General features: G+C 47.4%; 1 protein-coding gene across 1 annotated transcript; it reads left to right on the top strand.

Annotated features, from left to right (window-relative positions):
- Positions 1 to 414: 414 nt before the first annotated feature.
- Positions 415 to 2087, top strand: LOC124704703 (gibberellin 20 oxidase 1-D). The gene is made up of 2 exons (XM_047236974.1): positions 415 to 1178; positions 1281 to 2087. The coding sequence occupies exons 1-2, from the start codon at positions 697 to 699 to the stop codon at positions 1897 to 1899; spliced, it is 1101 nt and encodes a 366-aa protein (XP_047092930.1). The 5' UTR covers positions 415 to 696; the 3' UTR covers positions 1900 to 2087.
- Positions 2088 to 18276: the final 16189 nt, after the last annotated feature.

The following is an 18276-nucleotide window of genomic DNA, read 5'->3' as shown; positions in this document are numbered from 1 at the left end:
TTGGAAGATCAATAGTAGTGATGTGGTAGAAAGCTTGGCTCCGACCGGCCATATTGGCATTCTTCCAATTACTGAATGCAAATTTTTCGTCTATCTTATCCTCAATGTGGTGCGAATACGGTCCGAGTGAATTACTCACAGGTTCATTGTAAAAACAATTTGCTCAATACTTTTGAAATAAAAAAGATCAACCTCACATACAAGTATATACATTGGTAAGCATAAATAGGAACATGTGTAAATGAAAAGCGCAAGAGCCGGAATATATTTTGAGGCGGCCTAAAAAAGGTGTGCATAGTCGACACTTTCATTATGCAAAAATAGCAGCCGGTTGCTGGCTATTTCCCCTGAGGGTTGGTACAGACGTGGAGTTTTCCAAGCGAAATAGCAGGCAGGCAGGCAGGCAGGCACGGTGGCTTCTGTCTGCTGTGCGTGGCGCCAAACATCCCGCTCTCAAGAGAAAAATGTAGAGAGAAGAAACAGGGGAGATGAAGCAAGGAAAAAAACAGAGAGCGTTCCGGGTATAAAAAGGCAGGGAGAGAGGCAGACTTGAGTCACCACCCTCAGCCTCTTCTCCTCCTTCAGTGCAGGATAGCGGCTCCATACTTGATCTTCCAGCTCGAGATCACTCATCGAGTAATCTGCTCCGGCGATCCCGAGCTTGACGAGCAATCCACACTCTGCTTCTCGTCGATCATGGTGCAGCCTGTGTTCGACGCTGCGTTGCTGTCTGCGCAGTCAGACATCCCGTCGCAGTTCATCTGGCCGGCGGACGAGAGCCCGACCCCGGACGCCACCGAGGAGCTGCACGTCCCGCTCATCGACATCGGGGGCCTCCTCTCCGGCGACCGTGAGGCGGCCGCCGAGGTGACACGCCTCGTCGGCGACGCTTGCGAGCGCCACGGTTTCTTCCAGGTCGTCAACCACGGCATCGACGCCGAGCTCCTGGCCGACGCGCACCGCTGCGTGGACGCCTTCTTCACGATGTCGCTCCAGGACAAGCAGCGCGCGCTGCGCCGGCCCGGCGAGTCCTGCGGCTACGCCAGCAGCTTCACCGGCCGGTTCGCGTCCAAGCTACCGTGGAAAGAAACGCTGTCGTTCCGTTCCTGTCCGTCGGAACCGGACCTCGTCGTCGACTACATCGTCGCCACCCTCGGCGAGGACCACCGCCGCCTCGGGTAAGAACTAAGAAGCGTCAAATCTTTGACAGAAACAGAACACCAGAGCAGAGACATCATAGAGGAGCAAAATCTGACGACAACACCTTGAAACTTTTGCAGGGAGGTGTACGCTCGGTACTGCTCGGAGATGAGCCGACTGTCGCTGGAGATCATGGAGGTGCTGGGCGAGAGCCTGGGCGTGGGGCGGGCGCACTACCGGCGCTTCTTCGAGGGCAACGAATCCATAATGCGGCTCAACTACTACCCGCCCTGCCAGCGGCCCAACGAAACCCTGGGCACTGGCCCGCACTGCGACCCGACGTCGCTCACCATCCTCCACCAGGACGACGTCGGCGGGCTGCAGGTGCACGCCGACGGCCGCTGGCTCTCCATCCGGCCCAGGGCCGACGCCTTCGTCGTCAACATCGGCGACACCTTCATGGCGCTCTCCAACGGCCGTTACAAGAGCTGCCTCCACCGCGCCGTCGTCAACAGCCGGGTGCCCAGGAAGTCGCTGGCCTTCTTCCTGTGCCCCGAGATGGACAAGGTGGTGGCGCCGCCGGGGACGCTCGTCGACGAGGCCAACCCGCGGGCGTACCCGGACTTCACGTGGCGGGCGCTGCTGGACTTCACGCAGAAGCACTACCGGGCCGACATGAAGACGCTCGAGGTCTTCTCCGACTGGGTCCAGCAGGGCCACCACCAGCCCGCCGCCGCCATGACGACGACGGCGACATAAGATCAGAGGACGTACACTCTGCTTCTGCTTCTCGGCATCTGCTAGCTTGTTGTAGCTCCACCATTGGTTCAGCTGAGAGTACGTGTGACAAGGGACGCTCAGGCGCGATATTGCAATGCTATTAAAGCTTAAAATTGATCTAGACGACGTTTCAGAAGATAACAAGCATGAACGGCAAGATTTTCCAAGTTGATTAGTATGCCAAAAATTGAGCTGTTGCTTCTCACTCGGAGCTGAGGTGCGCTCATGTCATGAGGTTGTTTGTCGTGGTGTGGCGCTCATGCATTTGTTTCTGTTTTGGCGTTTCCTATGACTTTTCTATTGGTTAGCCATGTAGGAGTAAGTTGGTGGACAACGTAGGCTGGTGACTGGACATCGGTTGCCTGCCAGCAGCCATGCATTCTACTCCTAGCTCGCTCTTACGGTTGCTACGCCAAATAATTCCTCCTTTTTTTTTTAAAAAAAGGCGACTATGTCCTCGCCTCTGCATCGAAACAAATAAACTCATTAAAGGAGGCGATATATTAATATCAAGAAAGATGATATATGAGTTTTAACATAAAGGAACATACAAACTAAAACACGTCTAAATATATGCGTATCTAGATCAAATCCGACCGAAGATGCGTCCGTTAATTTGGAATGGAGACAATGCAAAAATTCCACTGTTTGCAACAGTACAACCGGCGACACTGAAAATATACAATGTCAAAAGATTGGTGTTCCACTAAATAACTATGGATCAATCGATCACATATGACATGACATATACTTAAGAAGAAGAAGAAGAAATTCCAATGAACAACCTCATTATGGGTAGATAAAGAAGAGATGAGCCTCAAGCAGAGGATAATAAACACATCAGAGTAATATCCAGTGCCAGACAGAGACATAGACAGAGACATGCGGAGGAATTAAGGTACTAATCCAGCAACAGGGAACATATAGACAGATGGATACATAGATGGATGGATGCAAAGAATGAGAAGTTGATAGATAGCTAGGTGGAATGAACGAAAACGAATGAATAAAACGGAATTGAGGGAGACAGGGGAGGCATGGGCAGGGTGGGAAGCAACCAAATGAACTCACGCCCATCCAGTTCTATCCGGCTGCAGCACAATCAATGCCAAGGGGTGGGGAGTCAGCAGCAAGGTAGCAGCCATCGTAGAAGCCAAATCACATTTACAAGTTCATTTCAGTTCTCTCTCTCCGGGCTGCCGCTGCCTGGCTGCATTCGGCAGCAGAATCCCCACACCATATCCCTTCGAATGCGCCCTCTGCCCCGCCGCATGCATGCACTGAAACAAACAGACCTGAATTGTATTTTGGGCCCATATGCCAGGTTTTTTTTTATCATCTTCGCCTTGTACACATGCTTAGAGCATCTCCACCGGCGCCCCCGATAGCAGCCCCGATAGCTTTTGGAGGGCTGGGGGCGAAAATGAGCTCGCACCGGCGCGTCCCAAACGGCGCCGGCGAGTTTTGGAGCCCAATAGAAGCGTCGGTAACCCCGTGCCGGCCCCTTCGCCAAGGGCGCCAATCGGGCGCGCCGGCGCCTCGCGAGGCTGAAAATGTTGGGCGTGGGAGCCACCTATCAGCCACACAACACCAAAATATACATCTTCTCCCCCAAAACCCTGTCCCCTCCACCGCTCATTTCTCCCGCCAGCCGCTCAATCTCCCATCCAGCCTCGAACCCGAAAAACCCTCGCCACCGCGCCATGCCACCGAAGAGAAGGGCTTCGGCGAAGGCAGCGAAGCCGCCGACGAAGGTGCCGCCGAAGACGCGCACCGTCACGCCGAAGGAGAAGCCGGCGACCATGTCGCAGGAGGACTGGGAGACGGAGATGGAACGCCGCGCCTTCGTCACGACCGACCGCAGGAGGCGCCGCATCGCCGCCCGCGACGCAGCGAAAGCGGTGGCCTCTGCGGAAGCGTGCCTAAGCTTGGGAGGCGGCTTGAACAGAATCTCGAGCTCACCGTCGTCGCCGGGTTACTATGCGGGGTACACCGTGGACGCGCCGTCGATCTCGCAGATGCGGCTATCGCAGATGGACAGCCGCGGCCGCTACTCCCCCGAGTTCGGCGACAACGACATGACCGTCGACAACAACGCCCCGTTCTCGCCGGATTCAACGGCTCGGGGCAGCGGCGCCTTCCACTTCCCCGACCAGAACGATTCCCCTGACCTGCGTCGCACCCAGGGCCACGTGACGGACGGCACCGGCCTTCCCCGCGACCTCTTCCCCGGCGACGGCAGGCGCACCCAGCAGGTGTTCGGCAGTGGGTCCGGCGTGTCCATGGGCCAGGACGAGGTGCGTTTCCTTTCTTTCTATGTGTTGTGTGCATCAGTAGACACCGGCGGCGACTCAAAGATTGTAACTTTATCTTAGATTGCCGGCGAGGAGGAGATCCCGAACGGCATCATACGCGGCCATGCCTACGAACCCCCGGTCGACAACTACGAAGAAGAGGCCGACGAGGACGAAGGTGAGGAGGAAGTCCAGGAGGAGCTGATCGACGCCGAGATCCTGTTGCAGCGACGGAGCTGCCGCCGGCCGCCGATGAGGAAGCCGTCGAGGTTGCGCCGCCCGTGACCTCCTTCGTGTGATCATGCGATCATCTGGCTTGAAAGCCCCTTTTTTGCGCCGGAAACGACGATATGGTGGCCGTCTGTTGGCCCAAACTTCTTATTCCAAAACCTAATCGTATTTGGTGGCCGTGTGTTGGCCCAACTTCATATTCGTAGACTTATTCGACTTTCTATGGTTGTGTTTGAGATTTCAAATTCAAATTATCTATCGGGGCCGCCTGTTTGGGGGCGCCGGTGTGGGAGCAGCTCCCCCAAATGGAGGATGCTGTGTCGGCGTCCCCCAAACGGAGGTACCGGCGCCCCTGCCGACGCCTATTTGGGGCGCGCCGGTGGAGATGCTCTTAGGTGTCAAGTAGGATCCCACTTAGAGCATCTCCACTCGCGTCCCTAAATCGCCCCCCCCCAAAACGATTTGGGGCGCGCCGGACAAAAAAATGTTCCCAACCGCGTCCCCCAAACCCGTTTTTTGTCCGGCGCGGCCCGATACGATGCCCGGCGCCCCGAGCCCGCCCCCGCCCCACAGGGGATGCTCCGGGAACGCCGAACACAATGAAAAGCGAGGCGAGGCGTGGCGGGACCGACATCAGCGGCTCGGAAGCCAAAAACCCTGTCGCCTACCTTTGGTCAAGCGACGTTAATGGCGTCCCAGTTTTCCCAGACGATGCAGGGACGCGTCTCGTCGTGCATGGCCGCGTGGCCGTTCGCGCCGGCGTTATTGCGTGCAACCACCCACTACCGCCGCTGTACATTAAAAGGCCCTGCGGTTCATCCAAATCTCTCGCCGCTCCCAAATCTTCTCCTTGCCGCCCCCAGATCTTCTCCTCGCTGTTCCAAGCAATGTCGTCATCCTCCCGCAAGATTGCTGCGGCGAACGGCTTCGGCCGGCAGCCTCACCGTCAAGGAGGCTTGGGCACTGTACCACGCGGGATATCCTGTCCCTCCGGACATGCGCCTGCCAAGCAGCGGCGGCTGGAAGATGGCCGTGAACGGCATAGGCGTCCCGCTGCCGCCGCCGAGCAGGGAGCGCTGGAAGGACGCCATCAGGTCCCGGTGGGCTAAACTCGATGCCGAGGACCGGGTCGATCCGACCTGGGCGGCCACAAAAAAAGATGCCTGGTGGGGCACCTACTTCCAGGCGAAGTATGACATGGAGATGCGCAGCACCACCGTCCTCGTCGGCGGGCCGAACAGCTGGAACAGGGAACGGCGCGCCTTGTTCTAGGGCTTTCCGGGGAGCACCCTGCAGAACGTTATCCACAACAGCGCTCCAAGGTTGGAGGCGCCGTCCTCACCGCCACCGTCTTCCGCAGCGCAATGGCATCCGAGGAGGACGTACTCGTCCTACTCCAAGTATTCCTCCTTAGGACCGGCCCTATCAATGCCGTCCTCGTCGTACCGCTCCACGCCCTACACCGTCCCCAATCGCGTGGTGAAGGAGGAGTCGACGACGCCCGTCAATCCGAGGCGCGGCGGCAGCGGCAGCTGGCGTCAGCAAGAGAGGCACGACGGAGCCCTCCTCATCCCGAAGCCGGAGGTGAAGGAGGAGTAGGACGACGAGGAAGCGTCGAAGGCGGCGCTACTGGCGGAGTAAGAGCGGCAGCAGTGGCTCATCGCCAGCAGGGACGACCCCGAGGACTGCCCAGGGCTGCGAGCGGCGTACTTGGCGTCGCTGAACGACAAGGACGCCTGGAAGGGCGACCTCAACACGGCGATCGCCATGTCCATCCGCGACACCGGCAAGCCGCTCGTGGACCTCACCGACGACGGCGAGGCAGGACCAAGCGGCCTGGTGAAGGACGAGCCGTCGAGCGTGTCAAGCAGGCGACGACATGTACAACTTCCACCAGTACTACGACGCCTCCGGCCGCCGTAAGTACTTCCAGATTAGGTTTAGTTTAAATTTAGTCGAATCTTCGAATCTATGTAATATATGCCAAGTTTGGATGAATTTAATCGAATCTCGCTTAAGTTTAAAATTTCCGAAATTTTGTTTGTGGGACGCGACTGGGGAGCTAGCGACATCCCCCAATCACAGCACGAGCAAAACACGTTCCCCAAATACTCAATCCAGCATCGTTTGGGGACACGGTTTGGGGGACGCGACTGAAAATGCTCTTATGATACACTTCTCAACTTGTATCTTTCTTTTTTTGATTGATGCTGAGCTCCAGGCACAACGGGCTAGAGACGATCGATGGTTGCCTGCATCAAGGGATCTAGGTACGTCGAGGGAGATCGTGTTTGTTTTGCGTGAGGGAATTGTAGTGATGTCCAAATGTAATGGCTAGCTATGTAGGATTCAGAATAGATGTGATCATGGGCGGAGCCAGCTCCCGGCGACCCCTGGGCAGCTTCCAAAGTTCGTCCGGCTATTTTCCTTTGGAGATTAGTTTAATTACAGTGCTTAGCGATGATGTTTGTTGGTGGCACGACTAGTTAACATCGTTGTGAATGATCTTTGCCCCGGCTCCATGAGTGAACTCGCTCCGCCAGTAGATGTAAACTAACAAATAATACTCTCGCCGTCGTAAAAACTATGTCGTAGGTTTTTTTAAATGAAATGTACGTAGACACTATTTAGTGTATAATAATACACTGAAATTTAAATAAACTTACAACATCCTTTTTTGGGAGCGGAGAGAGTATCAATGCTGCATATTATGGACATATACGGGCTACCAAACATGCACCCTCCTTCATATCGTGGAAAGGGTTGTCCTGTTCCTCACATTCTTCTCACTCTCTTTCAAATTTGAACTCTCTTTCTTTCTCTCCCTATTGATGCTTCCACGCGGCCATTGGCGCCTACCTACCTGACCAGCTGAGATCCCTCTCTCTAAAACTCTCTTGGCCTCATTCTCCCTGCAACGTACCAGTCCAAATTGATGTGCAGACGACAAACGGCGGAATTCCCTATGAAATCTTTTTCCTTGCGTTGGATGGACCCCCTTCATATTCTCTCTTCCTTGCATTTTCTAAATCCATCGAACATCTCTCTCATTCGTTGTTTTGACATGCTCTTCTCTCACTTGATCATATGCTGGCCGTGCAAGACTAGTCGTAGGACACTGTGCTGGAGCTTCTACACGTGTGGCATGCGCATGCCTGGAACTGATCGATCTTGGGTGCAGTGTCCACTTGTAAGTCATGACGTGGCAGGCAGTAGAAAACGTGGCAATATGTTATGTATGCGTGGCACAGTGCACTTTAGGTTTGTCCGCGTGTACTAGTCAGCATGCATGTTGTAACCTAGCCTAGCTTAGCGACATGCATGATGCCATGTATAGATGTGTACGCACGGCAACGCCGCTACTTGTCGCATGCTGCTATTTCCTCCATTTTATATTACATATTTCTTTTCCTTAGTATTTCTCTGTTTCAAACAGGATATCCTAGATTTGTATGAATTTGAATACAAGTACACAAAAATGCATATTTTCTTTAATATTAGGCCGCAGCCTTGCGTTAAATTATCTAACGCCTTAATAGCTAGCACATGGTGTTAGAACGAACAACTGACATGTTTCAAACCCACAAACAAGCAAAGAATAAACATAGAGTACAACTTAGGCTTCGAGGCCATCGACCACCAACATGAACAGTCGTGAAGACAAGCACACTACTGGAGAAAGATCCCGCCTTCGTCACTTTCTAGCGCAACACCGCCTATGTGTAACCTGTTTCCACCTCCGAAGAAGGCCCTTGCCTTCTAGTCCTAGGTCATACGGTATTGTACCGTTGAGAGGTACATAGGCTCACCCTAGAGCATGAGTACACAAGATAGGACAAGTCCCCGGGGAACAAAGCCTCGAGCACGAACACCTCTGCTCGCGAGCTTCCCATGAACGGCGTCGCTGGCCACCCCACCAACTTGTCGGCAAGACGCAAAGTTTTGGACCAAGTCACCATAGAGGACACGTCAAGAAGATAAAAGTCGCACCACCGTGAAGGCCAACGACCAAACACGCCACCGCCTCAGGTAGACTAGATCGCATGCAGCACAGACTCCCTTCCGTAGACCCAAGGAGACACCTCCAAGGGGGAAACGAGGACAAGTGCCACCGCCGCCTAATCCGAATGATTTGGGGCTTTCACCCAGGTAAAGGGAAGGAGGGAAAGGGATGTACCTCAACATAGCCCCAAAGGAGGAAAGCGGCATCGGCAATGTCGCCAAAGTCGGACCACGCTCGACGGCCAGGAATTCTCTCGAAAAGATCCCCCGACCCCCCACCCCGAGAGGGCTCCAGATCCGGAGGAACCAAAGCCAAGGGGATAGGATCATCGCCGTCTTTAGATATGGTGGAGGTCAACAGGGTGACCCCGCCCTGCTACCACCGTCTACCATCCCCACGCCACCCGCTCGACCAAGCAGGAGGATCAGCATCACCGGCGAGCGTCTTCCACCGCTAGGACCCACGCCGCCCTCACCCGACGAGGCCGCCGGCCCGGGGGCCGAAGCGCTCCGCCAGAGAGGCAGAGCGCCGAGAGCCTTACCACCACCGTCCTTGGCAGCACGCGCCGGCTTTCCGGTGGTCTCCGCTGTCCGTGGCAAGGGAGAGGAAGGAAGGGGGAGGAAGGCTCGATGTCTAGGGTTTCGTCGCCACCCAAGTCGCCTAGGGCTGAGCGACGCAGGGGCCGAGCGAAGCGTTTCGGAAATGGTTTCCACATTCTCTAAATCACATATAGATACAAACACATATGAGACATTTGTTTTTCGATGGAGGAAGTATAAAATTGTACTAAATAAACCGACAAGTGACATAATATGGATGAAGTAGCAAAAAATTTACCATGCATCCATTGCACGCATGAACAGCGGACTAACTGATCACCAGTGAATGGACCACATGTACAATGCCATCAAAATTTGGAAGTAGCGTTTGATTGGTTAGAGATGCATCGTGGTGCATGGAATCTGATGGATCGATAGAGGCAGCATATGAAGAGGAGGACCACGAAACCTAATAAAAGGGTCAGTTGGCACAAATGCCCCGGCGCCCCCCGTTTCCATGTCCGGGGTCCGGCCCGTATCCAGCATGGTCCCCCTAACCAAAATGCAAATCTGATCTTCTTCCTATATGTGTGCGGCTTAATTCCCTCCTAGATATAGCTCCATATTCTCCAAAGGAGATTGCGTAAGTTTTGATCACATGTTTTGGTCGGACAATATCTGCCTCTCAAAATCAAGTTCACTAAAATTTTCAGATAAAGTATGTTCTATTAGCACATCACATAACAAAAATTGGGTAACATAATAAACAACTCTTAGGTCGCATTTTAGTCGGAAATGGAGAACTTTGCTGATTGCTCGAGGTTTTTACAGTCTTTATCAACGATCAAGTAGTCAATTTAACATGTAAATAAAATGTCTAAAATTGAAAAAGGAATGATTGTTTTGCATGTTTATGAACTAGTTAAAAGACACCTCTATATTCAAAGGAGAACTGTTAGATTTACCTTGCCAGTGGGAACATGCTGGTTCTGATTGACACTTTTTTGTGGGTGGGACGGTGTCATTGTCAAATAGTGTCACTACGTTGCTGTTTGCTTAAAAAATTATGTAAATCATATTAAATAAAATAATATATATGTTAACTAAATAACTAGCTAAGGCCTAAAAATTAAAATAAATGTGAAATACTATTTAAAACAGATAATTGAAGTTTGGAATAACATGGATGATAGAAATAAGTTTTGTTGCAAAAATATTATTTGTGAAAATTTAGTATAGAATTTGTTTGAAAAAGTATAAAGATGCATCTGAGTAGGTTCATCTAAATTATCTTAGACAATGTAAAGGTTCATCTATAGCGGAAATTCAATTTGGCTCCCTGGTGCATATGCTCCCTCTACCAAAAAATCATATTTTAAAATGTCGAAAAAAATTAGCAAATTTTTTTACATGTACATATTCATAATATATGTTCGTTCGTCAAGTTTCACAAAAAACCAATATTTTTTGTGGTCTATGTAAAAAAGAGAAAACTTATCTTGTGAAAAGCATTATTGTTAGCACTGACTTTTATATTTTTACACACATCACATGACAAGTCAATTTTTATGAAACAACTTTGTAAGCGCGTAGCACGAGAACATGTACATGAGAATTTTTTGTTTCAATTTTTTTGAAATTCAAAATATGTGTAAGATGTATTTCAAAATAGAGGGAGCATATGCTCCCATATTTCAAAACACCACTTTAGTATAGAATTTGTTTGAAAAAGTATAAAGATGCATATTTTGACACGGAAATTGAAGAAATGGGAAAAAATAATGTAAACCTTAAAATAAGTATGTAAACTGTGTGTAGCTTTTAGAAAATAGTTAAAAAATGTTAATCATACCAACTTTTTTCTCGAATACTTTTACAGTGACGTACTTTTCTCGATTTTTAAATTAATTTTCCTATGGTTAAAAAACCAGTAAAATTCATATTGCTTACCTAAATGTTTTACTTGTTATCCCCTTTTTACTAGGATTTCATATTGTTCCCTTACTGATTCTAACACAAATCTGGATGAGGCTAAGTTAACAATATTGTCCCGTTTGGCCGGACAATATGCCAGGTAAAGAACATGTAGGTGCCATGTCTGCCTCCACCATATTGCTATACTTAGAGGTTCGCTCTTAAATTCGCCGATTTTTTTAGAAGGCTCAAGACAATCCCAACTGTAATTAATAAAGTCAATCAACAGGATCCAATACAACTCTCACCAAACATACACAGGGAAAAACTTATAGATCTCCTCAATGCACGCTCTCACCGATCTTGCTGAAGTATCGTGTTCCGGAAGGCTCCGCCGGTGAACTCTATTGGGCGATTCATGCCTGGAGACTACTGGATCGGGTGGAATTCGATCATACGCATCCATGTTTACTCTGACTGTTTAGGTCCAGAGGTTGCGTTTCGAAACTCTGCTGGCTGTTAATATCATGGAGCACGTTCCCGTTCCATGGTGTTGGCGGAGAATGTCATGGATGCTGATATCTGAGAACTAGCAAGGTGGTTGGAGTCTAGGTGGTGATCAGGAATTAGCTTGGTGATTCGAGAATTGGAGCAGTGACATGCAAGCGGGGGCGACTGCATAGGAGAAGTTCCCAATCTTAGCCTTCAGGGTGAAAATCCAAGATCTGGCCTTAATTGGTTGTGCCTAGCAATGTTCCTGTTTAAGGCATTGTTTTGAGAGCGAGGACATTCTTCAGGGTGAAAACCTAAGATCTATGATCGAGCGACGATGGTGCGTGTGCTCCGTTTCCTTCTTGAAGGCGTCTCTTATGGAGAAGATGGACTTCTGGTGCTGTCTTGGTGGAGTGAGTACCGCTGTTTCAAGGAATGGATCACTGTAGCGAGATTTTTCTTCTTTTTTTTGTAATTCTTTTTTTTTTCTTTTTTGGTTGTGTGCATCCGTAATGCCGCTAGGGCAATACGTTGTTGCAGAGGCTGGATGTAATTGGTATCTTCGCGATATTAATATATACTCTTTGTAAAAAAAATAAAAAAGGAAAGGCTGAAAGATACATCGGCTAAAGTAGTAGACACACTACTGATAGTCTTCCCTGAGAGAGTAGTGCAGCGTCCTGACCCTAGGGCTCGCAAGTGCCAACGCTTCCTTGTCCTTCGTCTTCACTACTAGAAGCCATGCATATTGCTGCAGGAGAGTGATCATAGTATGGAATATTAGCATAATGTTTTTGAATGCCGTTTTCAATGGCAAATTTTGAGAGTTGATGGTTGTCTTGTTAATCGTTGCAAAACTTAAGATTTACTATCGAACTCAGTTCACAGCTCAAGGCATTGAATTAATGTGCACATATCGTTTGTTAGTATTTCTTGACTAACTATTGAACACATTTATGTTGTCTACTCTCTAGATGTTTCCCCGAAGTTTCTGACAAATTTTCGGCAACAAGAGTATACTACATGAGTTGAAAATCGTTGCCACACGCAACTGTTAGAATTGGGTTTCACGTGAAGAGCAGATTTTTGAACCTAGGTACATCGGGAGATACTTTTGACAATTTAGTAAAATATGTATTAATTATGTGTTATTTTTTAAATTTACAAAAATAATGATGCACATCACTATTGAATTGCCACTTAGGCATGTAAATTTACGGCAAATACTATGATTGTTTCTGACTTAGATGAAAATAAAAAAATGAGAGTGATATATTAAGAGTTTCAAATATGTTATTGCCATGGTATAGAAAGTGACTACACCACACCATAATCTACGGTTATTGTAGAATTTCCATTCATGAGTGGTTGATGCACGATGGTAACTAAATAGTGTAAAAATGTGAACAAAATGTGAAAACAGAATAGTAACTCGAAAATGCTGTACAATGGATCTCATGAATAAATGTTTTTTTTTTCTGTTTTGTAAGATATATGGATCTCTTTTACCAACAGAGATGCCTCAGCTGCTCATGATTTGGGCACTACTGTCGTACAATTATTACATGGAAAGTGGCAGCGATGAGAGCATGCAAAGGTAACCAAAAATAGGGAGGTCCAGGAGTTGACCCAACCTAAGCTACTGCCAGCCAGCTAATTATCCTCTCCGATCTGATCTGATGGTGGGCATGCAGCAGAAAGAGATGGGTGGTAGTGTACGTACGTGCGCCCGTGGGGTTAAAGGCGAACAAGAAGGATTCAGACAACAAGACAGAGCCACACGCTCGAGGAACCCTATGCTATGTGGATTACATACGGATCGATCACGACCGTCAATATTCGACGACACTGAGACATGGTGGCTGTTGCGCTTATGTGTGTAATCCTTGGGCACCATGTCCTGTAGCGACGCAGTGAGTGGCTAAAAGTATCTGCAGACACTGTTGATCGATCGAGCCCAACGCCCTAGCTCTCCTGTTACATCTCTGCAGTCCCTGGCCTCTTGGTATGAGCATGACGTCTCAACTAACAATATATGCGTCTTCCATTTTGGAGCAACTCCAACAGCTTCCCTACTCGTCTCGATAGCCCAAAATATACTGAAATTTATGGACAGAAGCACAGCTCCAAGGCAACGGGCTTACCAAGATTACAGCCTAGGCAAACCAACCCTTTGGCTCAGCTTTTCAGTCAGGAAACTTATGCTGACGTCGGTTCGGATTGTGCTGCTCAGGAAAGTGTGAGTTTTAGTGGTTTAGATATTTCAAATTAGGCAAGTTTCATAGGCCAGTGTTGTACCGGTTCGCGCCGTGCTGGGCATGTAAGTCGTGTTGAGCACGGTTTGTATATATCCCCGTATATAAAGCAATGAAAAACTATTGGAAAAACTGTTAGTAATGATACAGCAAACCTCTCTAACCTAGCTCAAAATTAGGGATTTGATTATGTTCATTCATCTGTTGGTATGAGATCCTGGTGGTTTGATCTCCTAGTAACGGGATGTTAGGAATGATGTCAATAACAAGAAGGTGGTTACAGAGGTGTGATTCCTTACAAGCTAGGACGCCGACACCGGTTCGACCGCAAGTACGAATAAGGAGATTTCCATTCAACGGATTGTCAATGAAAGTACATTACATCCCCATAGATCAATTAATGATGATGCATAAACATAACATATTTTCACTAATTACTTACTAATGAGGTCTTCATTAAGTAAATGGTTGTTAGTCCTCGTCTTCCACTTACATTCCCTACTTTATACAAACAACGCTGTTATAGGCCCCCTTCCTTTTAGCTTTTGCTTCTAGAAAAGCTAAGTTTTGAAAACTTGTGGGAAGAATCTTGCGGTGACCTAGCATATCACTGCATGTTGTAGTATACAAGTTGTTGATATGATTTTCATGAAGGAACTTCTTCACAAATATCACATCCCTCAGAGTGGTACAACAGAAACATTGCAGGTCATAACATTCGAGATTATATTACAATCACGAGTCTTAACAAGTTGGTATTCTCACGAGTCCGATGAGAACATCCTAAGATACTATCGAAGTTTCATTACAAACCAACATAAATAGTAAACTGAGCTCATCAACTTATTTAGGTAAACTACTACGTTGCTCGGCTCTATCATACTAGGGTAAGACGCTACTCCTGCGCCTCATTGTTGTCGGGCCCGTAGACTATCCCATAGTCCACGCCTTCCACTCCTCCGGACAGATCAGGTTCCTTGTAGACCAGCTCGTAGTCTCCTTCCGGTGCTCCGTCTGGTGGCCTCCACTTCATTGTAATAGTCTAGCAAGGGTGTCAAAAGAAAGTGAGTACAAAGGTACTCACCAAGCTCAAAAGAGAAAATGTGTTTGATGCACTAGCTACGACCATTGATCAGAAAATCTCAAGTCAATGCATGTTTCGAAAACATTTCTTCAAAAGGTTGATTTTATTCTGAAAACTATGCCCGCCAGTCTTCACTGGTTGAACAGAACTTCACGGAGTTCCTTTCCTCGTAGTTCCCTTCCGGGAACAGGGAGTGACATCAACAAATTTGATACACTCAGCAGAGCTGCGTTACTTTTACCATAAGAGAACTTATCATTGATACCAACCGAGACGCGATTCTCATCCACACTTCCTTGGTGTGGGGCCAGCTGTAAGATCCAAGTCAATCATTGCCTTCTCCGTGACCTTGCATACCCACCCTTTTGTGCATCCGTACACCCCGGTAGACATCTCCCGATCATACGGCTTTACCCCCGGTGTACTATGGACAATCACTCATAGACGATAGAGCCTATCATCCACACGGATGGGGATTTTAAAGGATTTCCCAACCTACTGCAGTGTTATCCCCAACACCCAGCCAGGCTCCATCAAGTCCGTTGATATGCAAGAGGGAAAAGATACAGCTGACTTCCCTAGAGCCATTATAGATCTCATGGTTAACGCGAATTATACGGCGCTAGAATCACTAGATGGCATTGGTGATTAGTCCTAGATTAATAGAACCCTTGCAATGGAACCTCCACCATATCAACACATACTGACACTTGTGGTGTCAGTGATGCTCACATATGCCTTGTGTAGGCTTTAGTTGATCAAATTCTTGGATCACTGCTTTTGTCTGTGATGCTCTGCTATGCCTTGTGCTTGATCTATTTGATCCATTGGATCAATTATATGCTACTTGCTAATTACTGGTTAATTTCCTTGCTATATGGATGGATTATTAGCTATTGCTGTCACTCATGCTTGCTCATGATGCTTATTTCTCTTTGTGTGTGCTGCTGTTGCTATCCATAGCTCACTGGACTTGATCCAGTGGCTAGGATGCAATGGTGCATGCTGATGTTTCCTCACAGTGATGCTTGTATGATTCATGCATGGATTACTTATATATTCATGCCTCGATGGATTAATTACTGATGAAATGCTTATGCAGTGTTGATTAATTGTCTTGCTATGCATGATTTGATATTTCCATGATCAATTTGGAAATAATTCAAGTCTGAATCCATTACTGGATGATGATGACTTATAATCTTGGTTAATTGGATGGTTTTGTGTTTGATGTGACTTCGTAGCATTGCTATCGCTTGGTTGCTCACACAGTTGGCTAGATCTTGTTGGCTACTCATCTCTGCTTGCATAATAGGGAATCATAAATGATATGAAAGCCATTATGCTTGCCTCGTGAAGAAATCTAGGGTTTACTCGATGGTTTAGTGACTAGAGTTTCACTATGTGGTTCTTGGTAGCTGCTATTACATGTAAACCCTCTATCGGTGCTATATGTGCATGTGTGCTTGCTTGTGTGCACCTCTGTGCATCTGTTTTTTCTTATGTGCACAAAATAGTGTCTGGATGGGTTTTAGGCTCTAGTGGCTCCCTTTACTGCCAATGATCCTTGGTCAACACCAAGTGATGATCACCCATGAGCTTCTACTCATCCCATGACTTGTGTCATGCAGAAATGATGGATTGGATCCACTGGATCCTCTCTAGGTATTTAGTATACCTTGTTCAAGCTCCTAGATGGTTAAGCTCAACTGCTGTTGAGTAGTTGCTTGATGATCTTGTTACTTGTCCTTCTCCTCCTAGCTCCTGATGATCTTGGTTAAGTTCCCATCTTGCTACTGGTTTTGGTTGGTTGGATTTTTGGATGGATAAATGGTTTTAGTATTGGTTGTTGATGTTCTTGAGCAAGAACAGAGATGAACTCTTACTGTGCTTGGCTGATTGCTTGATGAATGGTGATTTGTGGACCTGTGCATTGCTTCTAGGGTTTCTACCCTTTTATACCTGATGTGCTTCTCCTCTTGTTGTGGCACACAAGCCTGTGCTCCATGACTAAGCTGTGCTTGTTGTGCTGTTGATTGCACAGCAGATCCATGAGCTATGTGGTCACTTTGGTGAAACTTGAGCCCTGTGTGAGGCTCAGGTTTGGTCTGACTATGGTTATCCTGGTTCTGTCTAGGTTTTGGACATGCACAAGTGTCATTGACACTTGGTTTCACCCCTGGCTAGTTACTCGACTTGGTTTTAACCTCTCGTATAGTTCTTTCTCTCGATTTTGCAGGTTTCCAAGATGGAAATGATCCAAGACAACTTCTTCCAAGAAATGTAGTTTAGGATTTAGCCCAGGATTCAAATTCTTGTAATTTTCTTTTTATTTTGCTTTTTATTCATCCAATTCTTGTATAATGGATAATGTAAAGCCATTGTATGTGTGTGTATATCAATAAAGCTCAAATTTTACCTGATGAGATCAATTGTATTTGTATCATTTACTTATAAATGATTTATATATTCATATTGCAATTTAAAATTCAAAGATATTTGAATTATGAAATGTATTTGAGTTATGAATTCATAATTCGTATTCTATATTGTTTACCTTTTATTTCTTTAGTTTTAAATTCAATATGACTTGGCAAATTCAAAATAATCTCACAAATAAACAAGTTACAAAAGAGATCATGTCAAAATTCTTAACTCACATTTCCTAACCCTAATTGCAATTGAGAGAGAACCTCGGTCCCTCTTAGGTTTAGTTGCAAAAAGGCGTGAAAATTTCCCTCGTTTTGCGATGAAATGCACATCCCAATTCTAAATCTACCCTTCGATGTTCCTAAGTTCTTGGTTATTACAGCCTCTCCCCCTTAACAGAAACTTCGTCCCGAAGTTGTAATTGAGGTACCTGAATAGCTCGAGGTAGGATTTTCTGAGATCGTCCTCCTTCTCCCAAGTTGCTTCTCGCTCCGGATGCTGCTGCCATTCTATCTTGCAGTATTTGATCGCCCTATTCCTTAGCTTCTTCCAATGCACATCCAATATCTTCTCCTTTCTTTCGACATAGGTTAGGTCTGATTGCAGCTCTAACTCCTCATGTGACACTGGATCATCTGGTGCCTTTAAACATTTTTTGAGTTGAGACACATGAAATACATTGTGAATCAAACTCAATTGCTTACGTAGTTGTTATCACCAGAATTTGACCGGATCAGAGGTGGGCCGCGATTAAGATGGGCTTGAAGAATATACACGGAAGAAATACATGAATCGGCCTTGTATACAAAGTTTGGGCTAGTTTGCCCGTGTGTTATCACCAGAATTTGACCGGATCAGAGGTGGGCCGCGATTAAGATGGGCTTGAAGAATATACACGGAAGAAATACATGAATCGGCCTTGTATACAAAGTTTGGGCTAGTTTGCCTGTGTATCTGTAAATATAGTAGGATACGTGTCGGTTAGATAGAATTTGGCTCGTGCACGGTTGGAATTATTCCCACGTTAGAAAGTCTACGGACTATAAATATGTATCTAGGGTTATGTTATCACCAGATTTTGGCTAAATCAGGAGGTGGGCCGCGATCAAGATGG

The sequence above is a fragment of the Lolium rigidum genome, chromosome 3, assembly GCF_022539505.1.
Source record: "Lolium rigidum isolate FL_2022 chromosome 3, APGP_CSIRO_Lrig_0.1, whole genome shotgun sequence".
In the NCBI taxonomy this organism is placed as follows: Eukaryota; Viridiplantae; Streptophyta; class Magnoliopsida; order Poales; family Poaceae; genus Lolium; species Lolium rigidum.
Note: the sequence above shows the minus strand (reverse complement) of the source record. Positions and strands in the feature narration are given on the sequence as shown.

Coding starts and splice junctions, on each gene's coding strand:
- LOC124704703 (XM_047236974.1), top strand. CDS start 697: ATGGTGCAGCCTGTGTTCGACGCTGCGTTGCTGTCTGCGCAGTCAGAC. Junction 1,179..1,280: donor GAGGACCACCGCCGCCTCGG/GTAAGAACTAAG, acceptor AAACTTTTGCAG/GGAGGTGTACGCTCGGTACT.